Below are 21,085 nucleotides of genomic sequence, written 5' to 3'. Positions count from 1 at the left end.
TGTACATATCCAAATCCTAAAACAAGGCCAGATAATGTATAGATCTTTAGTAAGGGGATTCTTACAGTAACTTATGCAATAACTTTACAGTTAGAAGCATGCCCTTAGGGACACACTTAACCCCTGGATCTCTAATAAAGTTAACCCCTTCCCTGCCAGTGTCATTTTTACAGTAACAGTGCATATGTATAGCACTAATTACTGTAGTAATGTCACTGGTAACCCCAAAAGTGTCAAAAATGTCGCAGTCCCGCAAAAAAATCGCAGATCGTCGCCATTACTAGTTAAAAAAACAATAAAAATGACATAAATCTTTCCCGTAGTTAGCAAACGCAATAACTTTTGCGCAAACCAATCAAAATACGTCTATTGCGATTTTTTTCACCAAAAATATGTAGCAGAAAACAAATTGGCCTAAAATGATAAAAAATTTAGATTTTTACATTTTTTTGGGGGGGAATTTCATATAAAAAAATGTGAAAAATATTGTTTTTTTTTCAAAATTGTCGCTCTTTTTTTGTTTATAGCGCAAAAAGTAAAAATCGCACAGGTGATCAAATACCACCAAAAGAAAGCTCTGTTTGTGGGAAAAAAAGGACGTCAATTTCATTTGGGTACAGCGTTGCACGACCGCGCAATTGTCCGTTAAAATCACGCAGTGCCGAATCACAAAAAAGGCCCTGGTCTTTGAGCAGCCAAATCCTCCGGGGCTTAAGTGGTTAAGAATACCGCATATTTTTTTTTTTTTTTTGCGGCAAACATTAGTGAATTGTTCCCTAAGTCCTGTGGGTGGGGTGAAACCCATTTAGGGCATGGCCTGGGTGGAGCTGGAACTGAAGCCAAGTTTTACTGACTTTGTATCTGGCTTGTTCTGGTGTGTGGTGGTTTGAAAATTTTCCACTTTTATTACAAAGCTTATTTTAGACTCAGTGATGTCATCACTAGGTCTCTGCGCTTCTCTATACTGTTTCCTCGGTTTTGGAACACATAAAGGCAATCAGTGATTCATTTCTGTCTGTTTCCTGAAGCGGAAGATGCCTAGGATTATGAACTCAATTAACTGAATGCTCTTTATCTGAACTTTGGTCCATTGGAGTTACAGAAAGGAATTTCTTGGAGGAATTCTTGTCCATCTTTTCCTCTTCCTCCTTTCCTGTGGCCCTTTTTTTTTTTTGAAGGGACGCCCCTTCGACCACAGCAGGGATCCTTGAGGGATAAGCCCCAACACTATGTGACAACATTCTCTGTAATTTCAACTTCTTATATTATATCCTTTACTTTCTATCCTGGCATCTCCAATTATTTTGATGGGTGATAGTGTTTTTAACACACGGCTCTCAGGTCTTTACAAGTGACATTGGTGGCAATGACAGATTCCTATCCAATAGACCCCTGAAGAAGGGTATACTTGAAATGCGTTGGGTGACATTGGAACGTATGCGTTATCACAGTTACTTGCCTATATGACCTATCGTTGATAGCCGTGACCTGTTTATTTTAATATAATCTATAGTTTTGTATTGGGTGTAAACTTTTTTACACAATGGTACCTGTACCATGGTGTCGGTACTCACCTGTAATATGGTGTCGGTACTCACCTGTAACATAGTGTCTGGGCTCACCTGGAACCTGGTGTCAGGGCTCACCTGTAACATGGTGTCATGGCTCACCTGTAACATGGTGTCTGGGCTCACCTGGAACATGGTGTCGGGGCTCACCTGTAACATGGTGTCGGGGCTCACCTGGAACATGGTGTCGGGGCTCACCTGTAACATGGTGTCGGGGCTCACCTGTAACATGGTGTCGGGGCTCACCTGTAACATGGTGTCGGGGCTCACCTGTAACATGGTGTCAGGGCTCACCTGTAACATGGTGTCAGGGCTCACCTGTAACATGGTGTCGGGGCTCACCTGTAACATGGTGTCGGGGCTCACCTGTAACATGGTGTCAGGGCTCACCTGTAACATGGTGTCAGGGCTCACCTGTAACATGGTGTTAGGGCTCACCTGTAACATGGTGTCTGGGCTCACCTGTAACATGGTGTCTGGGCTCACCTGTAACATGGTGTCAGGGCTCACCTGTAACATTGTGTCAGGGCTCACCTGTAACATGGTGTCAGGGCTCACCTGTAACATGGTGTCTGGGCTCACCTGTAACATGGTGTCTGGGCTCACCTGTAACATGGTGTCTGGGCTCACCTGTAACATGGTGTCGGGGCTCACCTGGAACATGGTGTCGGGGCTCACCTGTAACATGGTGTCGGGGCTCACCTGGAACATGGTGTCGGGGCTCACCTGTAACATGGTGTCGGCGCTCACCTGAAACTTGGTGTCGGGGCTCACCTGGAACATGGTGTCGGCGCTCACCTGCACCTTGGTGTCGGGGTTCACCTGTAACATGGTGTCGGGGCTCGCCTGTAACATGGTGTCGGGGCTCGCCTGTAACATGGTGTCGGGGCTCGCCTGTAACATGTTGTCGGGACTCGCCTGTAACATGGTGTCGGGACTCGCCTGTAACATGGTGACGGGACTCGCCTGTAACATGGTGTCGGGACTCGCCTGTAACATGGTGTCGGGACTCGCCTGTAACATGGTGTCGGGACTCGCCTGTAACATGGTGTGGGAACTCGCCTGTAACATGATGTCGGAACCCACCTGGAACATGGTGTCAGGACTCAACTGTAACATGGGGTCGGGACCCACCTGTAACATGGTGTCTGGGCTCACCTGTAACATGGTGTCTGGACTCACCTGTAACATGGTGTCAGGGCTCATCTGTAACATGGTGTCAGGGCTCACCTGTAACATGGTGTCTGGGCTCACCTGTAACATGGTGTCTGGGCTCACCTGTAACATGGTGTCTGGGCTCACCTGTAACATGGTGTCGGGGCTCACCTGGAACATGGTGTCGGGGCTCACCTGGAACATGGTGTCGGGGCTCACCTGGAACATGATGTCTGGGCTCACCTGGAACATGGTGTCTGGACCCACCTGGAACATGGTGTCGGGGCTCACCTGTAACATGGTGTCTTGGGTCACCTGTAACATGGTGTTGGGACCCACCTGGAACATGGTGTCGGCGCTCACCTGAAACTTGGTGTTGGGGCTCACCTGGAACATGGTGTCGGCGCTCACCTGCACCTTGGTGTCGGGGTTCACCTGTAACATGGTGTCGGGGCTCGCCTGTAACATGGTGTCGGGACTCGCCTGTAGCATGGTGTCGGGACTCGCCTGTAACATGGTGTCGGGACTCGCCTGTAACATGGTGTCGGGACTCGCCTGTAACATGGTGTCGGGACTCGCATGTAACATGGTGTCAGGGCTCACCTGTAACATGGTGTGGGGACTCGCCTGTAACATGGTGTCAGGGCTCACCTGTAACATGGTGTGGGAACTCGCCTGTAACATGATGTCGGAACCCACCTGGAACATGGTGTCAGGACTCACCTGTAACATGGGGTCGGGACCCACCTGGAACATGGTGTCTGGGCTCACCTGGAACATGGTGTCTGGGCTCACCTGGAACATGGTGTCTGGGCTCACCTGTAACATGGTGTCTGGGCTCACCTGTAACATGGTGTCTGGACTCACCTGTAACATGGTGTCTGGGCTCATCAACAAGATTGTCTTGTTGCCCTGCATAGGCTGGTGACAGTATCTCTTACCACTGTAACTTTCTTAATAGGTTTATTTCCTATGGTTGGTCCTATGGTTGTAAGCTCCATCTACTGCCCATAACATGGCATTTTCCTAATTGAGGTATTTTTGGAAAATGCCATATTATGGCCTCTAGATGGAGTTAATGATCATAGGAAATCATAGGAAATCTATTAGGCAAATGATGGTGATGCTGCCTTATGGCCACTAGATGGAGCTGACAATCATGGGAAAGAAACCTATAAGGCAAATTGCGGCAATTGTTCATGGCGGCTGTGCGAATGCTTTCATTATAAACTGACCCTTCATGTATATAATATATGATCCCCTTAACACTTAGCCCTTTACCTGACTCTGAACCATATCTCCCATCACTTACCTTGTCTGTAACACTTACCCATTACCCTTTCATTATCCTATTACCAACCTTAACGCTAAAAATGCTGTACTTACCTTATTGATGCTGAAAGGATTGCTCCCCTCTGAATGCTCCCACATCGGCAACCTTAGTGTGGAGTCCGGCGGTCTTGTTGTACTATGCGGTATGTAATGACATCATTGTATCTCTTCCCCGCAGGTCACAGAAGCAGCAAAGTCCCTCCTGGACAGCGGAGAGAACTTACCTCTTCCCCTCATCGCTAAACTGCTGAAGTTCCAATTCTTGACTATCAAACAGAGAGACCTGCAGAGGAGGGAGGCCGAGCAGAAGGTGAGCGCAGAGGACCCGCCAACTTTAAACCTGAACTCCGGGCACACCCCAAAATACATGATTGAAAATTATACATGAGAGATGTTTTACCTGTCAAAGGATTTGTATTTCTGTCCATCCAGTTCTGAGATTTGCACAGCCCTTTCTGGCAGGGCAGGAGGCAGTGGTGTATTTTGGTTTTGTCCCTAGGCAAGATTAAAATCGGGCACCCCCTAACCCACCCTTTCCTGTTTAAGACAAACCCCTTCATCTGTAAATTTCACCCCTTTGTCTTTAGGCTTCCCATTTTCCTATTAGAGCTCCCCCTCTTTAGAGGTGGGGGAAGTGAGGGGGGGAGTGAGAGAGAGCAGGGGTATGAGAAAGAGGGCGGTGAGAGAGGGAGGGGGTGGGAGAGAGAGAGAAGTTGTTGGAGAGAGAGAGAGAGAAGGGGGTGAGAAAGGGAGGGGGTGGAGAGAGAGGGGGGAGTTAGAGACAGAGCGGGGATAAGAGAAAGAGGGGATGAGAGAGAGAGAAGGGGTGAGAGAAAGAGGGGGTGAGAGAGAGAGGGAGGGGGTGGGAGAGAGAGAGAAAGTGGGGGGGGTGAGAGAGTGAAGGGGTGAGAGAGAAAGCGGGAGTAAGAAAAAGAGGGGGTTGAGAGAGAGAAGGGGGTGAGAGAGAGAGAGAGCGGGGGTAACAGAGGGAGGGGGAGTAAGAGAGAGAAGAGGAGAGACAGAGAGGGAAAGAGATGGAGGGAGAGAGACTGGGTAGGAGAAAGAGGGGGGAAGAGGCGGGGGGAGTGAGAGAGACGGGAGAGAGGGAGAGGGGGGAGAGAGGAAGGAGGGAAACGGGGGTGAGAGAGGGGGAAAGAGGTGGTGGATAGAGAGGGAGGGAGAAAAGGGGGGTGAGAGAGAGAAAGGGGAACAGGTGGGAGAGAGAAAGGGGAACAGGTGGGAGAGAGAGAGAAGGGGGTGAGAGAGAGAGAGGGGAACTCCCCTATGGCCCCTGTACTACACCAGGAGGTTCTCCCATTGCCCCCACCCCAAGAAAAACTGCACCAGCCTCTCACCTTCCCGCAGTCCGACCTGCTCTGCCTAATGAGCTACTTTCCGGATTTAAGGCTGCAGCCACTAACACCTCCTGCTTCTGCTTTGCTCCCCTGTCACCGACTGGTCAGTCTGCAGCCACCCCTGGTGTCACCCCCTCTGGCGGGTTTCACCCGGGTGCGGTCCTCATTCCCGTAGGGGCGCCACTGCTTGTAGCATTCCTCTTCCTCCCTGGGAGTGTCGCCACCCCCCTGAAAAATGCCACCCAAGGAAAATGTCTTGTTTGCCTCGTGGCAGATATGCCCCTGGCAGGAGGCCTGATTTTTTTCTACTGTAGCTTGGTAATACTTACAGGTCTTGTCCCTCCCTCAGCCTGTAATTGGACAGTGAAATGAGAAGCAGTGTACTAATGAGCTCTCTCTATCACTCTGCTCTCTCTTCCTGTCAGCATGATGCTTTTTCTGCCTACTTTCTCTGTCATCCCGGACGAGCCCCCCCCAATCTGTGATCGGACAGTGAAAGGAGAAGCACTGATGCATTCATCTATGTTACTCTTCTCATTGTGCTGCTTCTTTTCCCCCAGTATGAGCTCTACTGTACAGGGACTGAGCGAGGTTGATACCAGGTCCCCGTCAGGTACTTACACTGCTTGAGTTAAAATTAAATACAGTTAACAATGTATTAGCCCTGATTAGTCTTAGCCCTCCAGTCAGTCAGCTGCAGGCAAGAGGAAGCATTTCTTCAGTTTCTCCTCCCCCAGAGATCAGACTATACATTGTAACTTTGTAGAAGGAAGCCCAGAGATCAGACTGTAACATTGTCTCTTATCAGGGGGAGCCCATAGATCAGACTGTAACATTGTCTCTTATCTGGGGGAGCCCAGAGATCAGACTGTAACATTGTATCTTTGTAGGAGGAGCCCAGAGATCAGACCGTACATTGTAACTTTGTAGGGGGAGTCCAGAGATCAGACTGTACATTGTAACTTTGTAGGGAGAGCCCAGAGATAAGACTGTACATTGTAACTTTGTAGGAGGAGCCCAGAGATCAGACTGTACATTGTAACTTTGTAGGGGGAACCCAGAGATCAGACTGTAACATTGTAACTTTGTAAGAGGAGCCCAGAGATCAGACTGTACATTGTAACTTTGTAGGGGGAGCCCAGAGATCAGACTGTAACATTGTAACTTTGTAGGGGGAGCCCGGAGATCAGACTGTACATTTGTAACTTTGCAGGAGGAGCCCAGAGATCAGACTGTACATTGTAACTTTGTAGGGGGAGCCCAGAGATCAGACTGTACATTGTAACTTTGTAGGGGGGATTTGGATTCCAGTCTATTCTTGTTTTAGTCCCTCTATGATCTTATGGGGGGGGGGGGTGATTTGTGTCTGATTCATTGTGTTGTCCATTCTGAAGAGTCATCCCAATAATGGAAATATCTCCACCTTGCGGAGAGCCCAGGAATCCGGTTTTCTCTGCTTCCCCGGAGTATTTAGGAACATGTATCTGCAGCAGCCAATCAGATTAGATCTTTTCACAACCTAATGCAGGTTAGACTTGTGAAAGGGAAGCTGTCAGTGGTTGGTGTGAGCGCCCGCCTGGTTGGTAGCTCTCGGGGTGGGTCTGCTCTGTGTCAGACGTTCGGTAGCGGCGAGCTGTCGGTTTGGGAAATGTCGGAGTGCTGAGGAATAACACAGCCGTGTGATCTGGATAATATTCTATATTGTGTGTAGAGGAATTAGAGGAGACGTGAACACAGCTCCAGATGGGAGACGTTACCCAGATTTCATTTACAATAAACACGTATGACGGGGGCTCTGTGATCTTACTTCTCAGCCTCTGGGTGGTGGTCCCTAACCAGTGGCTTGGGAGTCACATGTGGCTCTCATCTACCTTGGGTTTAGCTACTGCTGCTCATTAGAGTGAAGCACACTGTACAATCCTCTAAAGTGGCCATCTTTGTCATCTGATTGATAATGTATTTTCAGTTAAACTATTAATAATTGATAATAAAGGTTTGTATCTTATGTGATTCTGTCACACACCCAGAGAAAGCAAGGATGGCCTCTCTTGCTCCAGTCCAAGCACCTCAGGGTAGCGGGACATAGTGTGGGGTTAAAGAGTGACATAGATGCTGGTGGATGCCATGGTTAGTGGAGTCATCACATGGCTTGGGACAATGAAGGGAGAAATGGAAACAAGCCAGGGTCAGCAACAGCTGGGAGACACCTACCTAAATGGAAGGCAGGGATAGGCTGGGTCAGCAACAGCTGGGCAAGATAGTGCTGATATGGTAGGCAAGGATAGGACAGGCCAGGTCAGCAACAGCCGGGTGAGACGGTACCGATATGGAAGGCAAGGACAGGCTGGGTCATCAGCAGCTGGGGGAGACGGTACCGATATGGAAGGCAAGGACAGGCTGGGTCAGCAACAGCCGGGGGAGACGGTACCGATATGGAAGGCAGGGACATGCTGGGTCATCAGCAGCCGGGGGAGACGGTACCGATATGGAAGGCAAGGACAGGCTGGGCCATCAGCAGCCGGAAGAGACGGTACTGATATGGAAGGCAAGGACAGGCTTGGTCATCAGCAGCCAGGGAAGATAGTAGCGATATGTAAGGCAGGGACAGGCTGGGTCATCAGTAGCCAGGGGAGACGGTACCGATATGGAAGGCAAGGACAGGCTGGTTCATCAGCAGCCAGGGAAGACGGTAGCGATATGGAAGGCAGGGACAGGCTGGGTCATCAGCAGCCGGGGGAGACAGTACCGATATGGAAGGCAGGGACAGGCTGGGTCATCAGCAACCGGGGGAGACGGTACCGATATGGAAGGCAGGGGCAGGCTGAGTCATCAGCAGCTAGGGAAGACGGTACCGATATGGAAGGCAAGGACAAGCTGGGTCATCAGCAGCCGGGGGAGACGGTACCAATATGGAAGGCAAGGACAGGCTGGGTCATCAGCAGCCAGGGAAGACGGTAGCGATATGGAAGGCAGGGACAGGCTGGGTCATCAGCAACCGGGGGAGACGGTACCGATATGGAAGGCAAGGACAAGCTGGGTCATCAGCAGCCGGGGGAGACAGTACTGATATGGAAGGCAAGGACAGGCTGGGTCATCAGCAGCCAGGGAAGACGGTAGCGATATGGAAGGCAGGGACAGGCTGGGTCATCAACAGCCTGGGGAGACAGTACCGAAATGGAAGGCAGGGACAAGCTGGGTCATCAGCAGCCAGGGGAGACGGTACTGATATGGAAGGCAAGGACAGGCTGGGTCATCAGCAGCCAGGGAAGACGGTAGCGATATGGAAGGCAGGGACATGCTGGGTCATCAGCAGCCAGGGGAGACGGTACCGAAATGGAAGGCAGGGACAGGCTGGGTCATCAGTAGCCGGGGGAGACGGTACCGATATGGAAGGCAAGGACAAGCTGGGTCATCAGCAGCCGGGGGAGACGGTACTGATATGGAAGGCAAGGACAAGCTGGGTCATCAGCAGCCAGGGAAGACGGTAGCAATATGGAAGGCAGGGACAGGCTGGGTCATCAGCGGCCGGGGGAGACGGTACCGATATGGAAGGCAAGGACAAGCTGGGTCATCAGCAGCCGGGGGAGACGGTACTGAAATGGAAGGCAAGGACAGGCTGGGTCATCAGCAGCCAGGGAAGACGGTAGCGATATGGAAGGCAAGGACAGGCTGGGTCATCAGGAGCCAGGGAAGACGGTAGCGATATGGAAGGCAGGGACAGGCTGGGTCATCTTGCAGCCGGGGGAGACGGTACCGATATGGAAGGCAAGGACAAGCTGGGTCATCAGCAGCCGGGGGAGACAGTACTGATATGGAAGGCAAGGACAGGCTGGGTCATCAGCAGCCAGGGAAGACGGTAGCGATATGGAAGGCAGGGACAGGCTGGGTCATCAGCAGCCGGGGGAGACGGTACCGAAATGGAAGGCAGGGACAGGCTGGGTCATCAGTAGCCGGGGGAGACGGTACCGATATGGAAGACAAAGACAAGCTGGGTCATCAGCAGCCGGGGGAGACGGTACTGATATGGAAGGCAAGGACAGGCTGGGTCATCAGCAGCCAGGGAAGACGGTAGCAATATGGAAGGCAGGGACAGGCTGGGTCATCAGCGGCCGGGGGAGACGGTACCGATATGGAAGGCAAGGACAAGCTGGGTCATCAGCAGCCGGGGAAGACGGTAGCGATATGGAAGGCAGGGACAGGCTGGGTCATCAGCAGCCGGGGGAGACGGTACCGATATGGAAGGCAGGGACAGGCTGGGTCATCAGCAGCCAGGGAAGACAGTAGCGATATGGAAGGCAGGGACAGGCTGGGTCATCAGCAGCTGGGGGAGACGGTACCTATATGGAAGGCAAGGACAGGCTGGATCATCAGCAGCCGGGGGAGACGGTACCCATATGGAAGGCAGGGACAGGCTGAGTCATCAGCAGCCAGGGGAGACGGTACCGATATGGAAGGCAGGGACATGCTGGGTCATCAGCAGCCGGTGGAGACAGTACCAATATGGAAGGCAGGGACAGGCCGGTCAGCAACAGCAGACCGGGGGGGCAGAGAGCATTGTGTGTATAAGGCAGCAGTGATATCCAGGGGGAGGGGGGCAGAGAGTATTGTGTGTATAAGGCAGCAGTGTGATCCAGGAGGAGGGGGCAGAGAGTATTGTGTGTATGAGGCAGCAGTGTGATCTAGGGGGAGGGGGGCAGAAAGTATTGTGTGTGTATAAGGCAGCAGTGTGATCCAGGGGGAGGGGGCAAAGAATATTGTGTGTATAAGGCAGCAGTGTGATCCAGGGGGAGGGGGCAGAGAGTATTGTGTGTATAAGGCAGAAGTGTTATCCAGGGGGAGGGGGGAAGAGAGTATTATGTGTATAAGGCAGCAGTGTGATCCAGCGGGAGGGGGGCAGAGAGTATTATGTGTATAAGGCAGCAGTGTGATCCAGGGGGGGGGGGCGGCAGAGAGTATTATGTGTATAAGGCAGCAGTGTGATCCAGGGGGAGGGGGGCAGAGAGCATTGTGTGTATAAGGCAGCAGTGTGATCCAGAAGGAGGGGGCAGAGGACATTGTGTGTATAAGGCAGCAGTGTGATCCAGGAGGAGGGGGCAGAGAGTATTGTGTGTATAAGGCAGCAGTGTGATCCAGGGGGAGCGGGGCAGAGAGCATTGTGTGTATAAGGAAGCAGTGTGATCCAGTGGGAGGGAGGCAGAGAGTAATATGTGTATAAGGCAGCAGTGTGATCCAGGGGGAGGGGGGCAGAGAGTATTGTGTGTATAAGGCAGCAGTGTGATCCAGGGGGAGGGGGGCAGAGAGTATTGTGTGTGTATAAGGCAGCAGTGTGATCCAGGGGGAGGGGGGCAGAGAATATTGTGTGTATAAGGCAGCAGTGTGATCCTGGGGGAGGGGGGCAGAGAGTATTGTGTGTATAGGGCAGCAGTGTGATCCAGGGGGAGGGGGCAGAGAGTATTGTGTGTATAAGGTAAAAGCGTGATCCAGGGGGAGAGGGGCAGAGAATATTGTGTGTATAAGGTAAAAGCGTGATCCAGGGGGAGAGGGGCAGAGAATATTGTGTGTATAAGGCAGCAGTGTGATCCTGGTGGAGGGGGGGGCAGAGAGTATTGTGTGTATAAGGCAGCAGTGTGATCCAGGGGGAGGGGGGCAGAGAGTATATTGTGTATAAGGCAGCAGTGTGATCCTGGGGGAGGGGGGCAGAGAGTATTGTGTGTATAGGGCAGCAGTGTGATCCAGGGGGAGGGGGACAGAGAATATAGTGTGTGTAAGGCAGCAGTGTGATCCAGGGGGAGGGGGCAGAGAGTATTGTGTGTATAAGGCAGCAGTGTGATCCAGGGGGATGGGGCAGAGAGTATTGTGTGTGTATAAGGCAGCAGTGTGATCCAGGGGGAGGGGGCAGAGAGTATTGTGTGTATAGGGCAGCAGTGTGATCCAGGGGGAGGGGGACAGAGAATATAGTGTGTGTAAGGCAGCAGTGTGATCCAGGGGAGGGGGGCAGAGAGTATTGTGTGTATAAGGCAGCAGTGTGATCCAGGGGGAGGGGGACAGAGAATATAGTGTGTGTAAGGCAGCAGTGTGATCCAGGGGATGGGGCAGAGAGTATTGTGTGTATAAGGCAGCAGTGTGATCCAGGGGGATGGGACAGAGAGTATTGTGTGTATAAGGCAGCAGTGTGATCCAGGGGGATGGGGCAGAGAGTATTGTGTGTAAAAGGCATGTAAAATTTATGTTAGTGGTCCGCAGGATTCAAAATTGTGAGTTTAGTGGCCTGTGAGGTCCAAAAGGCTGTCGACCACTGAGCTACATTAATTATTTCTGATGTTACGTAGGGGCTGTTATGTGGCTATTTTTATTATTGCGTTTATTTTACCATTGCCGATATTTAGGCCTCTCATTCTGAAGTTTATGTTTGCTATGTTTCAGTCTGCAGAGGACAAACCAAAGCAAAAGGCGGTGAAGGGTGCCAAGGCTAAGCCATCCAGTGCCAAAGGTTCAGCCAAAGGAAAAGGCAAAGGAAAAGTCCCTGAGACTCCTCCCCCTGTGAAGAAAGAGACCACCCTGAAACGGCGGGGGGAGGAGGAGGACGCCAATGCTTATATAGGTAATAATGCATATGTCTGGAAAACAGCACTAAAGAGGAACTCCATCCAAAACACTGAATGTGGAAGAGAAGGGGTGCACAGGTGTAGTTATACTTTAATTCTGCAGTGTGGGGATCTGGTGCTGCACAGTTTCCCTGGTGATTTACCCCCCCCCCCTCCCCCTTGCCGCTTATAGTGGCCATAGACTTTATGAAAAATCGGGCGAAATTCGGTTATTTGAACAGTTCATTTGTTTTTCGGCCAGTTAATGGGCACAAATCGGTAATCGGTTGTGACGTTTTTGAGCCAAAAAAACGAAGGACAAGTTTAAAAAATTTTTGTTGAACGATCAATAAATTGAAAGGTTAATGTGTTTCTCGTCCAAACTGTTTCAAGTAGGTATATGTGAAAAAACAAACAAAAAACAGATTTAATTTTCGGTAATTAAACAATGGCACAATCGTCTGCTCTCACGGCCGAGTGTTCATTTTTTTTTCTTAAAAAAAGTGTTTTAAACAATTTTTTGTATAGTGTATGGCCAGCATTAGACCTGTTTCTGTAGGGTGGGGATCCAGTGCTGTACAGTTCCCCCGGTGATTCCCCCCTCCTGCTGTTTGCCCACTGACAAAGAAACGATCAGTCTATAATTTTATTGGTCGGTTTATTTTACCAGTGAGAGACAGAATAACAACAAAAATATCCAGAAAAACACATTTCAAAAAAGTTATATATTGATTTACATTTTAATGAGTGAAATAAGTATTTGATCCCCTCTCAATCAGCAAGATTTCTGGCTCCCAGGTGTCTTCTATACAGGTAACAAGCTGAGATTTGAAGGACTCTCTTAATAACCACTTAAGCCCCGGAAGATTTTACCCCCTTCCTGACCAGGGTTTTTTTTGCGAGACTTTAAACTAATTTGACGTCCATTTTTCCCCACAAACAGAGCTTTCTTTTGGTGGTGTTTGATCACCTGTGCGATTTTTTTGATCATGCGTTATAATCAAAAAAAGAGCGACAATTTTGCAAATAAACAATATTTTTCAAATTTTTTATATGAAATTCCCCCCAAAAAAATGTAAAAATCTAAATATTTTAACATTTTTGGCCAATTTGTTTTCTGCTACATATGTTTGGTAAAAAAAATCACAATAAGCGTATTTTGATTTGTTTGCGCCAAAGTTATTGCGTTTACTCACTAAGAGAAAGATTTTTGTCATTTTTGTTGTTTTTTTTTAACGAGTAATGGCGGCGATCTGCGATTTTTTTTTTTTGCGGGACTGCGACATTGCGGCGGACAGATCGGACCCTTGACTGACATTTTTGACACTTTTGGGGGTACCAGTGACATTACTACAGTAATCGGTGCTATAAATATGCACTGTTACTGTAATAATGACACTGGCAGGGAAGGAGGGGTTAAGTGTGTCCCTAGGGGTGTGTTTCTAACTGTGATTGGACATGGCTACTGGTGTAAGAACAGAGATCAACGGTCCTACATAGTAGAACCATCTGATCTCCATTTTTACACAGGGGAGAATGACAGGCGGCTTGTTTACATTAGCCGCCTGCCTTTCTCCCTTCAGGCAAACAATCGCGAGTGACCGGCGGACATCGGGTCCGCCGGTCACACGCACTGACTTGTTAGGGAAGGAGCCGGGGCGGGCGCTCGCCCGCTATTGGCTCACAAGTCCTCCTAATCTCAGCTTGGTACCTGTATAGAAGACACCTATCCACAGAAGCAATCAATCAATCAGATTTTTTTTTTTTTTAAAGCCCGTGGTGTGTGAACACACTCAAAAGACTTACACCAGGTGCGTAAAAAGTGCACACACGCAAACGTGGGAAACACAAAAACTGCACAGGGTGTGCGAAATGGTCTGGCCTCCGAAGAGGTTGGACCCTGACCTTGATCCCCCGGGGCGCAAGACTCCTGACAGGGACTGAGGTACTTCCAAATGGTTTGCCTGGCCGAGACCTGGCAAACCCCGTTCTCTAGGGGGACTGCCGAAACAGCCCTCCCCAAGTACTAGGTGGGGCTCCCCCGAAGGGAGACCCCATGAGAGAGGGCGAACTAAGCCAAAAGGCCATGTCCACCCCCTCCCAAGACGTTCAAGGTAGGCCCGAAGACCCACACCGTACTTGTCGTGCAGGAAAAGAAGAGTGATAGTGAAGTGACACACGCCAAATAAAACACACACAAACAAAAAGGTGGGGGAAGGGAAGGGGAGAAAGTGCTAAGGTGCCGATGTGAAGTACAAAGGCAGGCCTTTCGGCCGGAATAAAAAATTCCCCTGGTCTAAGCCAAAAGGCCTGTCCCAAGAGGCAGGTGCAGAAAAAGTGTGTGGTGCGGTGACCAAGGTGCCGAAAAACTCAAGGCGAGCTGCCCCTCACCAGTGAGAATTAAGGCACCCCTGGGCTGCCACCCCAGGGGCACGTACACCACGGGCTTTTCCGGTCTCGGCCCCTGGCCAGACCCAGTGTAGCCCTTGCCTACCAGGAGGTTTGGAACATGTACAGCTTAGGGAGAGCCTGCCTACAACTGGGGACAAGCCTTTTGCAAGGCCAGATTCAACCCAGGAGGAAAGGCCCGCCCACCGCCATCCACATTCCTCACCAATTACATCCAGGAGCAATACTAACCGTCCTTTCCCAGCTTTCTTGCTCCCTTCAAACTGATAGGATCGGACCCATTCAAATCAGAAGGCAATGGACCCATCCGGCTTTCTCTGATGTGGCTTACTTCCCAGTCCCCCGGTTGTTCCGGAGCGCCCTGGTTCATTTCGGCCCCCACCGATACTAACCATCAGGTTCCATACCAACTGATAAGAACAGATACTACACTTGATCTTAGCCAAAAGGCCGAGAAGCGATCAATCAATCAGATTCCAATCTCTCCACCATGGCCAAGGATGTCAGGGACAAGATTGTATACCTACACAAGGCTGGAATGGGCTACAAGGCCATCGCCAAGCAGCTTGGTGAGAAGGTGATAACAGTTGGTGTGATTTATTAGCAAATGGAAGAAACCCAAAATAACTGTCAATCTCCCTCGGTCTGCTCCATGCAAGATCTCACCTCATGGAGTTTCAATGATCAGGAGAACGGTGAGGAATCAGCCCAGAGCTACACAGGAGAATCTTGTTAATGATCTAAAGGCAGCTGGGACCATAGTCACCAAGAAAACAATCAGTAACACACTACGCTGTGAAGGACTGAAATCCTGCAGAGCTCGCAAGGTCCCCCTGCTCAGGAAAGCACATGTACAGCCCGTCTGAAGCTTGCTAATGAACATCTGAATGATTCAGAGGAGAACTGGGTGAAAGTGTTGTGGTCAGATCAGAGCAAAATCAGGATGAGGAAAAATGCTGCCTCTGACCCCAAGAACACCATCCCCACCGTCAAAAATGAAGATGGAAAAATTATGCTTTTTGGGGTGTTTTTCGGCTAAGAGGACTGGACAACTTCACCGCATCAAAGATACGATGGACAAGGTCATATACCATCAAATCTTGAGTGAGAACCTCCTTCCTTCAGCCAGGGCATTGAAGAAGGGTCAAGGATGGGTATTCCAGCATGACAATGACCCAAAACACACGGCCAAGGCAACAAAGCAGTGGCCTCAAGAAGAAGCACATTAAGGTCCTGGAGTGGCCTAGCCAGTCACCAGACCTTAATCCCATAGAAAATATGTGGAGGGAGCTGAAGATTCGAGTTACCAAACATCAGTCTCGAAACCTTAATGCTCCAAAAAACAATAAGGTGTAGCCACCCTTCTCCTGCGCTTGGTATCCAGACCCCTCGACCACACACTTCACCGGACTGACAACTGGCTTCTCAGATGGCTAAGGTCTTGCTGCCCTTAACGGACTGGGGTAGTCCACCGATACTAAAAGCAAAAAGAACAAAAAAGGGCGCACCGACCTAGCGCATTATCCTCAATGTAGGCTTTATTTAAATGACATTAAAAATGGCTACTCACAGACGTAGAGGAAGAGGCTAGACCTCAAAATGCGTCAGTCATCTCATCATAGACGATTATATGGACTAAACACGGACTTTCGAGCCATCCAGCTTGATATGCTTTACTTTTATCTACGTCTGTGAGTAGCCATTTTTAATGTCATTTAAATAAAGCCTACATTGAGGATAATGCGCTAGGTCGGTGCGCCCTTTTTTGTTTTTTTTGCTCTTTTTGCTCGAAAACCTTAATGACTTGGAGAGGATCTGCAAAGAGGAATGGGACAAAATCCCTCCTGAGATGTGTGCAAACCTGGGGACCAACTACAAGAGACGTCTGACCTCTGTGATTGTCAACAAGGGTTTTGCCACCAACTACTAAGTCATGTTTTGCGAAGGGGTCAAATACTTATTTCACTCATTAAAATGCAAATCAATTTATAACTTTTTTGAAGCTGCTTGGCGATGGTCTTGTAGCCCATTCCAGCCTTGTGTAGGTCTACAATCTTGTCCCTGATATCCTTGGACAGCTCTTTGGTCTGGGCCGTGGTGGAGAGTTTGGAATCTGATTGATTGATTGATTGATTTCTTCTGTGGACAGGTGTCTTTTATACAGGTAACAAGCTCAGATTAGGAGCACTTCCTTTAAGAGAGTCCTCCTAATCTCAGCTCGTTACCTGTATAGAAGACACCTGGGATCCAGAAATCTTTCTGATTGAGAGGGGATCAAATACTTATTTCACTCATTAAATGCAAATCAATTTACTTTTTTGAAATGCGTTTTTCTGTATGTTTTTGTTGTTATTCTGTCTCTCACTGGTAAAATAAACCGACCAATAAAATTATAGACTGACCATTTCTTTGTCAGTGGGCAAACATATAAAATCAGCAGGAGGTCAAATACTTTTTTCCCCTCGCTGTACTTTGTTTCTGCAGTGTGGGGGTCCAGTGCTGTGAAATTTCCCCGGTGGGTCAATTACACTAAAACCCAGCCTGGATTCTGTGCGGAGTTTTGGCCCATGGTAGACGCAGGGGTTAATGTATGTCACTCACAGAACCGCCATGTTGTCATTTCCGCAGATGACGAGCCAGATGACGGAGCCCAGCACTATATCATTGTACTCGGAGTCTACCAGCCGCAGATCCTCGTCCTGCTGGCCGATCTGGGTGTCCACGTGTCCAGCGTCATCAGGATGTCCTCCCAGAACTACAACAGCCTGCCAGCGGATCTGACGCAGGGGGAGGCGGAGCCAGAAGGTAGATCATAATTATTACGTCTCTGTGGGGGGAGGGGTCAGCTCTGCAATTTGTGGCATTATGTATGTCAGTAAAACCATGTCATCAGTGCTGGCTGATTTGTCTCCTGCTTGACTACAGAACACCTCCCACTCTTCTCATCTCCCTGCACTGTGTGGGAGGTGCCCTGTAGTCCACGGAGAAAATCTGGGCAGGACTGACAGCATTCTTCGGGATTTCAGTGCAGAAGAACATATTAAACTACTTCAGCTCTGGAAGATTTACCCCCCCCCCCATTCATGACCAGGCCATTTTTTGCGACACAGCACTGTTACTATAACTGACAATTGCGCGGTCGTGCGACGCTGTTTAATAAAATTGATGTCTTTTTTCCCACAAATAGAGCTTTCTTTTGGTGGTATTGGATGACCTCTGACTTATAGTGCGGCTGTGACATTGCGGTGGACAAATTAGATACTAACTGACATATATGACATTTCGGGGGCCAGTGATCAGTGCTAAAAATATGCACTGTCACTGTACTAATGACACTGGCTGGGAAGGGGTTAACATCAGGGGTGATCAAAGACCGCAGGTCACCACCCACACTTAATACAACTGGCCCGACGGCTGCCAATGCTAATAAGTGTGGCACTGCAACCTAATGCTCCGTCTACCCTCCCCCGCCCCCAGGTATGGCAGGCATCATATCAATAATATAATTTCATTTCATTTCTTTAACAGCTTGCCGACTGCTCACAGTATATTTACTGCGGCAGTCAGCCCCTCACAGGCAAAGTGACGTTAATTAACGTCACTAGCCTGGGAGGGTCTGGGGAGCGAGCGCGCGCCACTCGGCGATCGTCGTGGGAGAGGGAGAAAGTCAGGCGGCTTGTGTAAACAAGCCAACTGTCATTCTCCTCGGTGTAAAAACACTGATCACACGGTTCTACTATGTAGAACCGTTGATCAGTGTCCTTACACCTCAAGTCACAGCCAATCACAGTTAGAATCACGCCCCTAGGGACACACACAGCCCCTCCCTCTCAAATAAAGTTAACCCCTTCGCTACCAGTGTATTTTTACAGTAACAGTGCATATGTATAGCACTGATTACTGTAGAAATGTCACTGGTAACCCCAAAAGTGTCAAAAATGTCAGTCAAGGGTCCGATCTGTCCGCCCCAATGTCGCAGTACCGCAAAAAAATCGCAGATCGCCGCCATTACGCGTTAAAAAAAAAACAACAAAAATGACAAAAATCTTTCCCTTTGTTAGTAAACGCGATAACTTTTGCGCAAACCAATCAAAATACGCTTTTTGCAATTTTTTTTACCAAACATATGTAGCATAAAACAAATTGGCCGAAAATGTTAAAAAATTTTGATTTTTACATTTTTTTGGGGGGGAATTTCATATAAAAAAATGTGAAAAATATTGTTATTTTTGCAAAATTTACGCTCTTTTTTTGTTTATAGCACAAAAAATAAAAATCGCACAGGTGATCAAATACCACCAAAAGAAAGCTCTGTTTGTGGGAAAAAAAGGACGCCAAATTTGTTTAGGTACAGCGTCGCACGACCGCGCAATTGTCCGTTAAAGTCACGCAGTGCCGAATCGCAAAATACCCCCTGGTCGTTTAGCAGCCAAATCCTCCGGGGCTTAAGTGGTTAAACATCCTTGTCCTTGAGCGACCATACTGATTTGCATCATATACAATTAACACTTTTAATTGTATATGATTTCAATAATATTTTGGACCTGCTCACATCATATGTACTATCACAATATTTCACTGGGTTAGTAAGATTACTCCAATCTTATAAGATATTTGGACTTGTGTTTGCTGCCACTGATTATTTCACTTATTTATATAATGACTCCGGACTTCCTATTCATTGTACATATAAGTGAAATAATCAGTGGCAGCAAACACAAGTCAAATATCTTATAAGATTGGAGTAATCTTACTAACCCAGTGACATAAGGCTGCACTGATGGGCGCCACTGATGAGGCGGCAATGGTGGGTACTGATATGCTGCACTGATGGGCGCCACTGATGAGGCGGCAATGGTGGGTACTGATATGCTGCACTGATGGGCGCCACTGATGAGGCGGCAATGGTGGGTACTGATATGCTGCACTGATGGGCGCCACTGATGAGGCGGCAATGGTGGGTACTGATATGCTGCACTGATGGGCGCTAATAGGCTGCTCTGATGGCCACTGATGAGGCTGCAATGGTGGGTACTGATATGCTGCACTGATGGGCACTAATGAGACTGCACTGATAAGACAGCACTGATATGCTGCACTAATGGGCACTGATAAAGGCTGGGCTGGTGGGCACTGATAGACTGTGGCTGTGGTCTGTGGTTTACAGATGACAGGGCGGGTTATAAACGGGAAGGGGTGTGGCCTATACAGGAAGGGGTGGGTCATATTTACATTAGGGTTGCCCAAGTTTAGTCAGGCCTAGGGCAGCACAAAACCTAAATACACCACTGCACATCACTGACACCATTACTGGACACATCACTGTGAATGTAAATGTCGTGAAAAAATAGAAAACAAAAAAAGATAATTTATATATACTGCTTGCTCCAATAATATGTATTATCTGTATGCACAATATACAATATTTTTTTATTGTTGAACTCTTAAATGTACTTTTGGAATCCACATTATTTGTCAGTCGATCCCCTTCTTATTCTTCTTCTTTTCTTACTCCAGCTGTAGAAGCCGAGACACAGAGGAGAACATCTGTCACCAAGTCCCTGGAAGTGTTCTGGAAGTACCTGGAAGTAATCCTGGAAAGTGGGAAGAGCGCTTCACCGTTATCTCAGATCGCACGACTGCAACACCTGGTGAAAGAGAACATCCAACCCACAGACTGGACCGATACCGAGCAGCAGGTGAGGGGGGGTCTGTGCTGACACCATACTGACACTGCCATGTCTTCCCCCCTCTTCCCTTCCACCTTCCTTCCCTTTCTCTTCATTCTTTCTTCCTTGCTTTCTTTACCTTCTTTTTTTCTTCCTCACTTTCTCACTTCATCCCTTTTCTTTCTCCCTTCCTCCCTTTCCATATCACCCTTTTTCTACCCCTTCCATGTCTCCCTCTTCCCTCTCTCTCCCTCTCTCCCTCCCTCCCTCTTCCCTCTCTCTCCCTCCCTCCCTCCCTCCCTCCCTCTTCCCTCTCTCTCTCCCTCCCTCTCTCCCCCTCCCTCTCCCCCTCCCTCCCTCCCTCTCTCCCTCTCCTCCTCCCTCCCTCTCCCCCTCCCTCTCTCCCTCCCTCTCTCCCTCCCTTCCTCCCTCTCTCCCTCCCTCCCTCTCTCCCTCTTCCTCTCTCTCTCTCCCTCTTCCTCTCTCTCTCCCTCTTCCTCTCTCCCTCCCTCTCTCTCTCTCTCTCCCCCTCCCTCTCCCCCTCCCTCTCTCCCTCCCTCTCTCCCTCCCTCTCCCCCTCCCTCTCTCCCTCCCTCTTCCTCTCCCCTCCCTCTCTCCCTGCCTCTCCCCCTCCCTCTCTCCCTCCCTCTCTCCCTCTTCCTCTCTCTCTTCCTCTTCCTCTCCCCTCCCTCTCTCCCTGCCTCTCCCCCTCCCTCCCTCTCTCTCTCCCTCCCTCTCTCTCTCCCTCCCTTTTCCTCTCCCCTCCCTCTTCCTCTCCCCTCCCTCTTCCTCTCCCCTCCCTCTTCCTCTCCCCTCCCTCTCTCCCTGCCTCTCCGTCTCCCCCTCCCTCTCCCCTCCCTCTCTCCCTCCCTCTTCCTCTCCCCTCCCTCTTCCTCTCCCTGCCTCTCCCCCTCCCTCTCTCCCCCTCCCTCCCTCTCTCCCTCTCCCCCTCCCTCTCTTTCTCTCTCTCTCCCTCCCTCCCCCCCTCCCTCTCTCCCTCCCTCCCCCCTTCC

The 21,085-nt window shown here is 49.5% G+C and overlaps 1 protein-coding gene across 1 annotated transcript in view; it reads left to right on the top strand.

Moving 5' to 3' along the window:
• SPAG17 (sperm associated antigen 17) overlaps positions 1-21,085 on the top strand; it is a gene marked incomplete at its 3' end in the record, with an annotated part of 339,719 nt that overhangs the window by 164,541 nt on the left and 154,093 nt on the right. Inside the window, exons 4-7 of the mRNA XM_082247915.1 lie at positions 4,234-4,365; positions 11,834-12,011; positions 17,032-17,208; positions 19,921-20,102. Of these exons, the coding sequence (XP_082104041.1) occupies positions 4,234-4,365; positions 11,834-12,011; positions 17,032-17,208; positions 19,921-20,102 (669 nt within the window). The remainder of the gene's footprint in view (positions 1-4,233; positions 4,366-11,833; positions 12,012-17,031; positions 17,209-19,920; positions 20,103-21,085) is intronic.

The sequence above is a fragment of the Pelophylax lessonae genome (assembly GCF_965119305.1).
Source record: "Pelophylax lessonae genome assembly, chromosome: 2".
NCBI classification, from domain to species: Eukaryota; Metazoa; Chordata; class Amphibia; order Anura; family Ranidae; genus Pelophylax; species Pelophylax lessonae.
The sequence above is the reverse complement of the archived record's forward strand: the minus strand, read 5'-3'. Positions and strand labels throughout refer to the sequence as shown.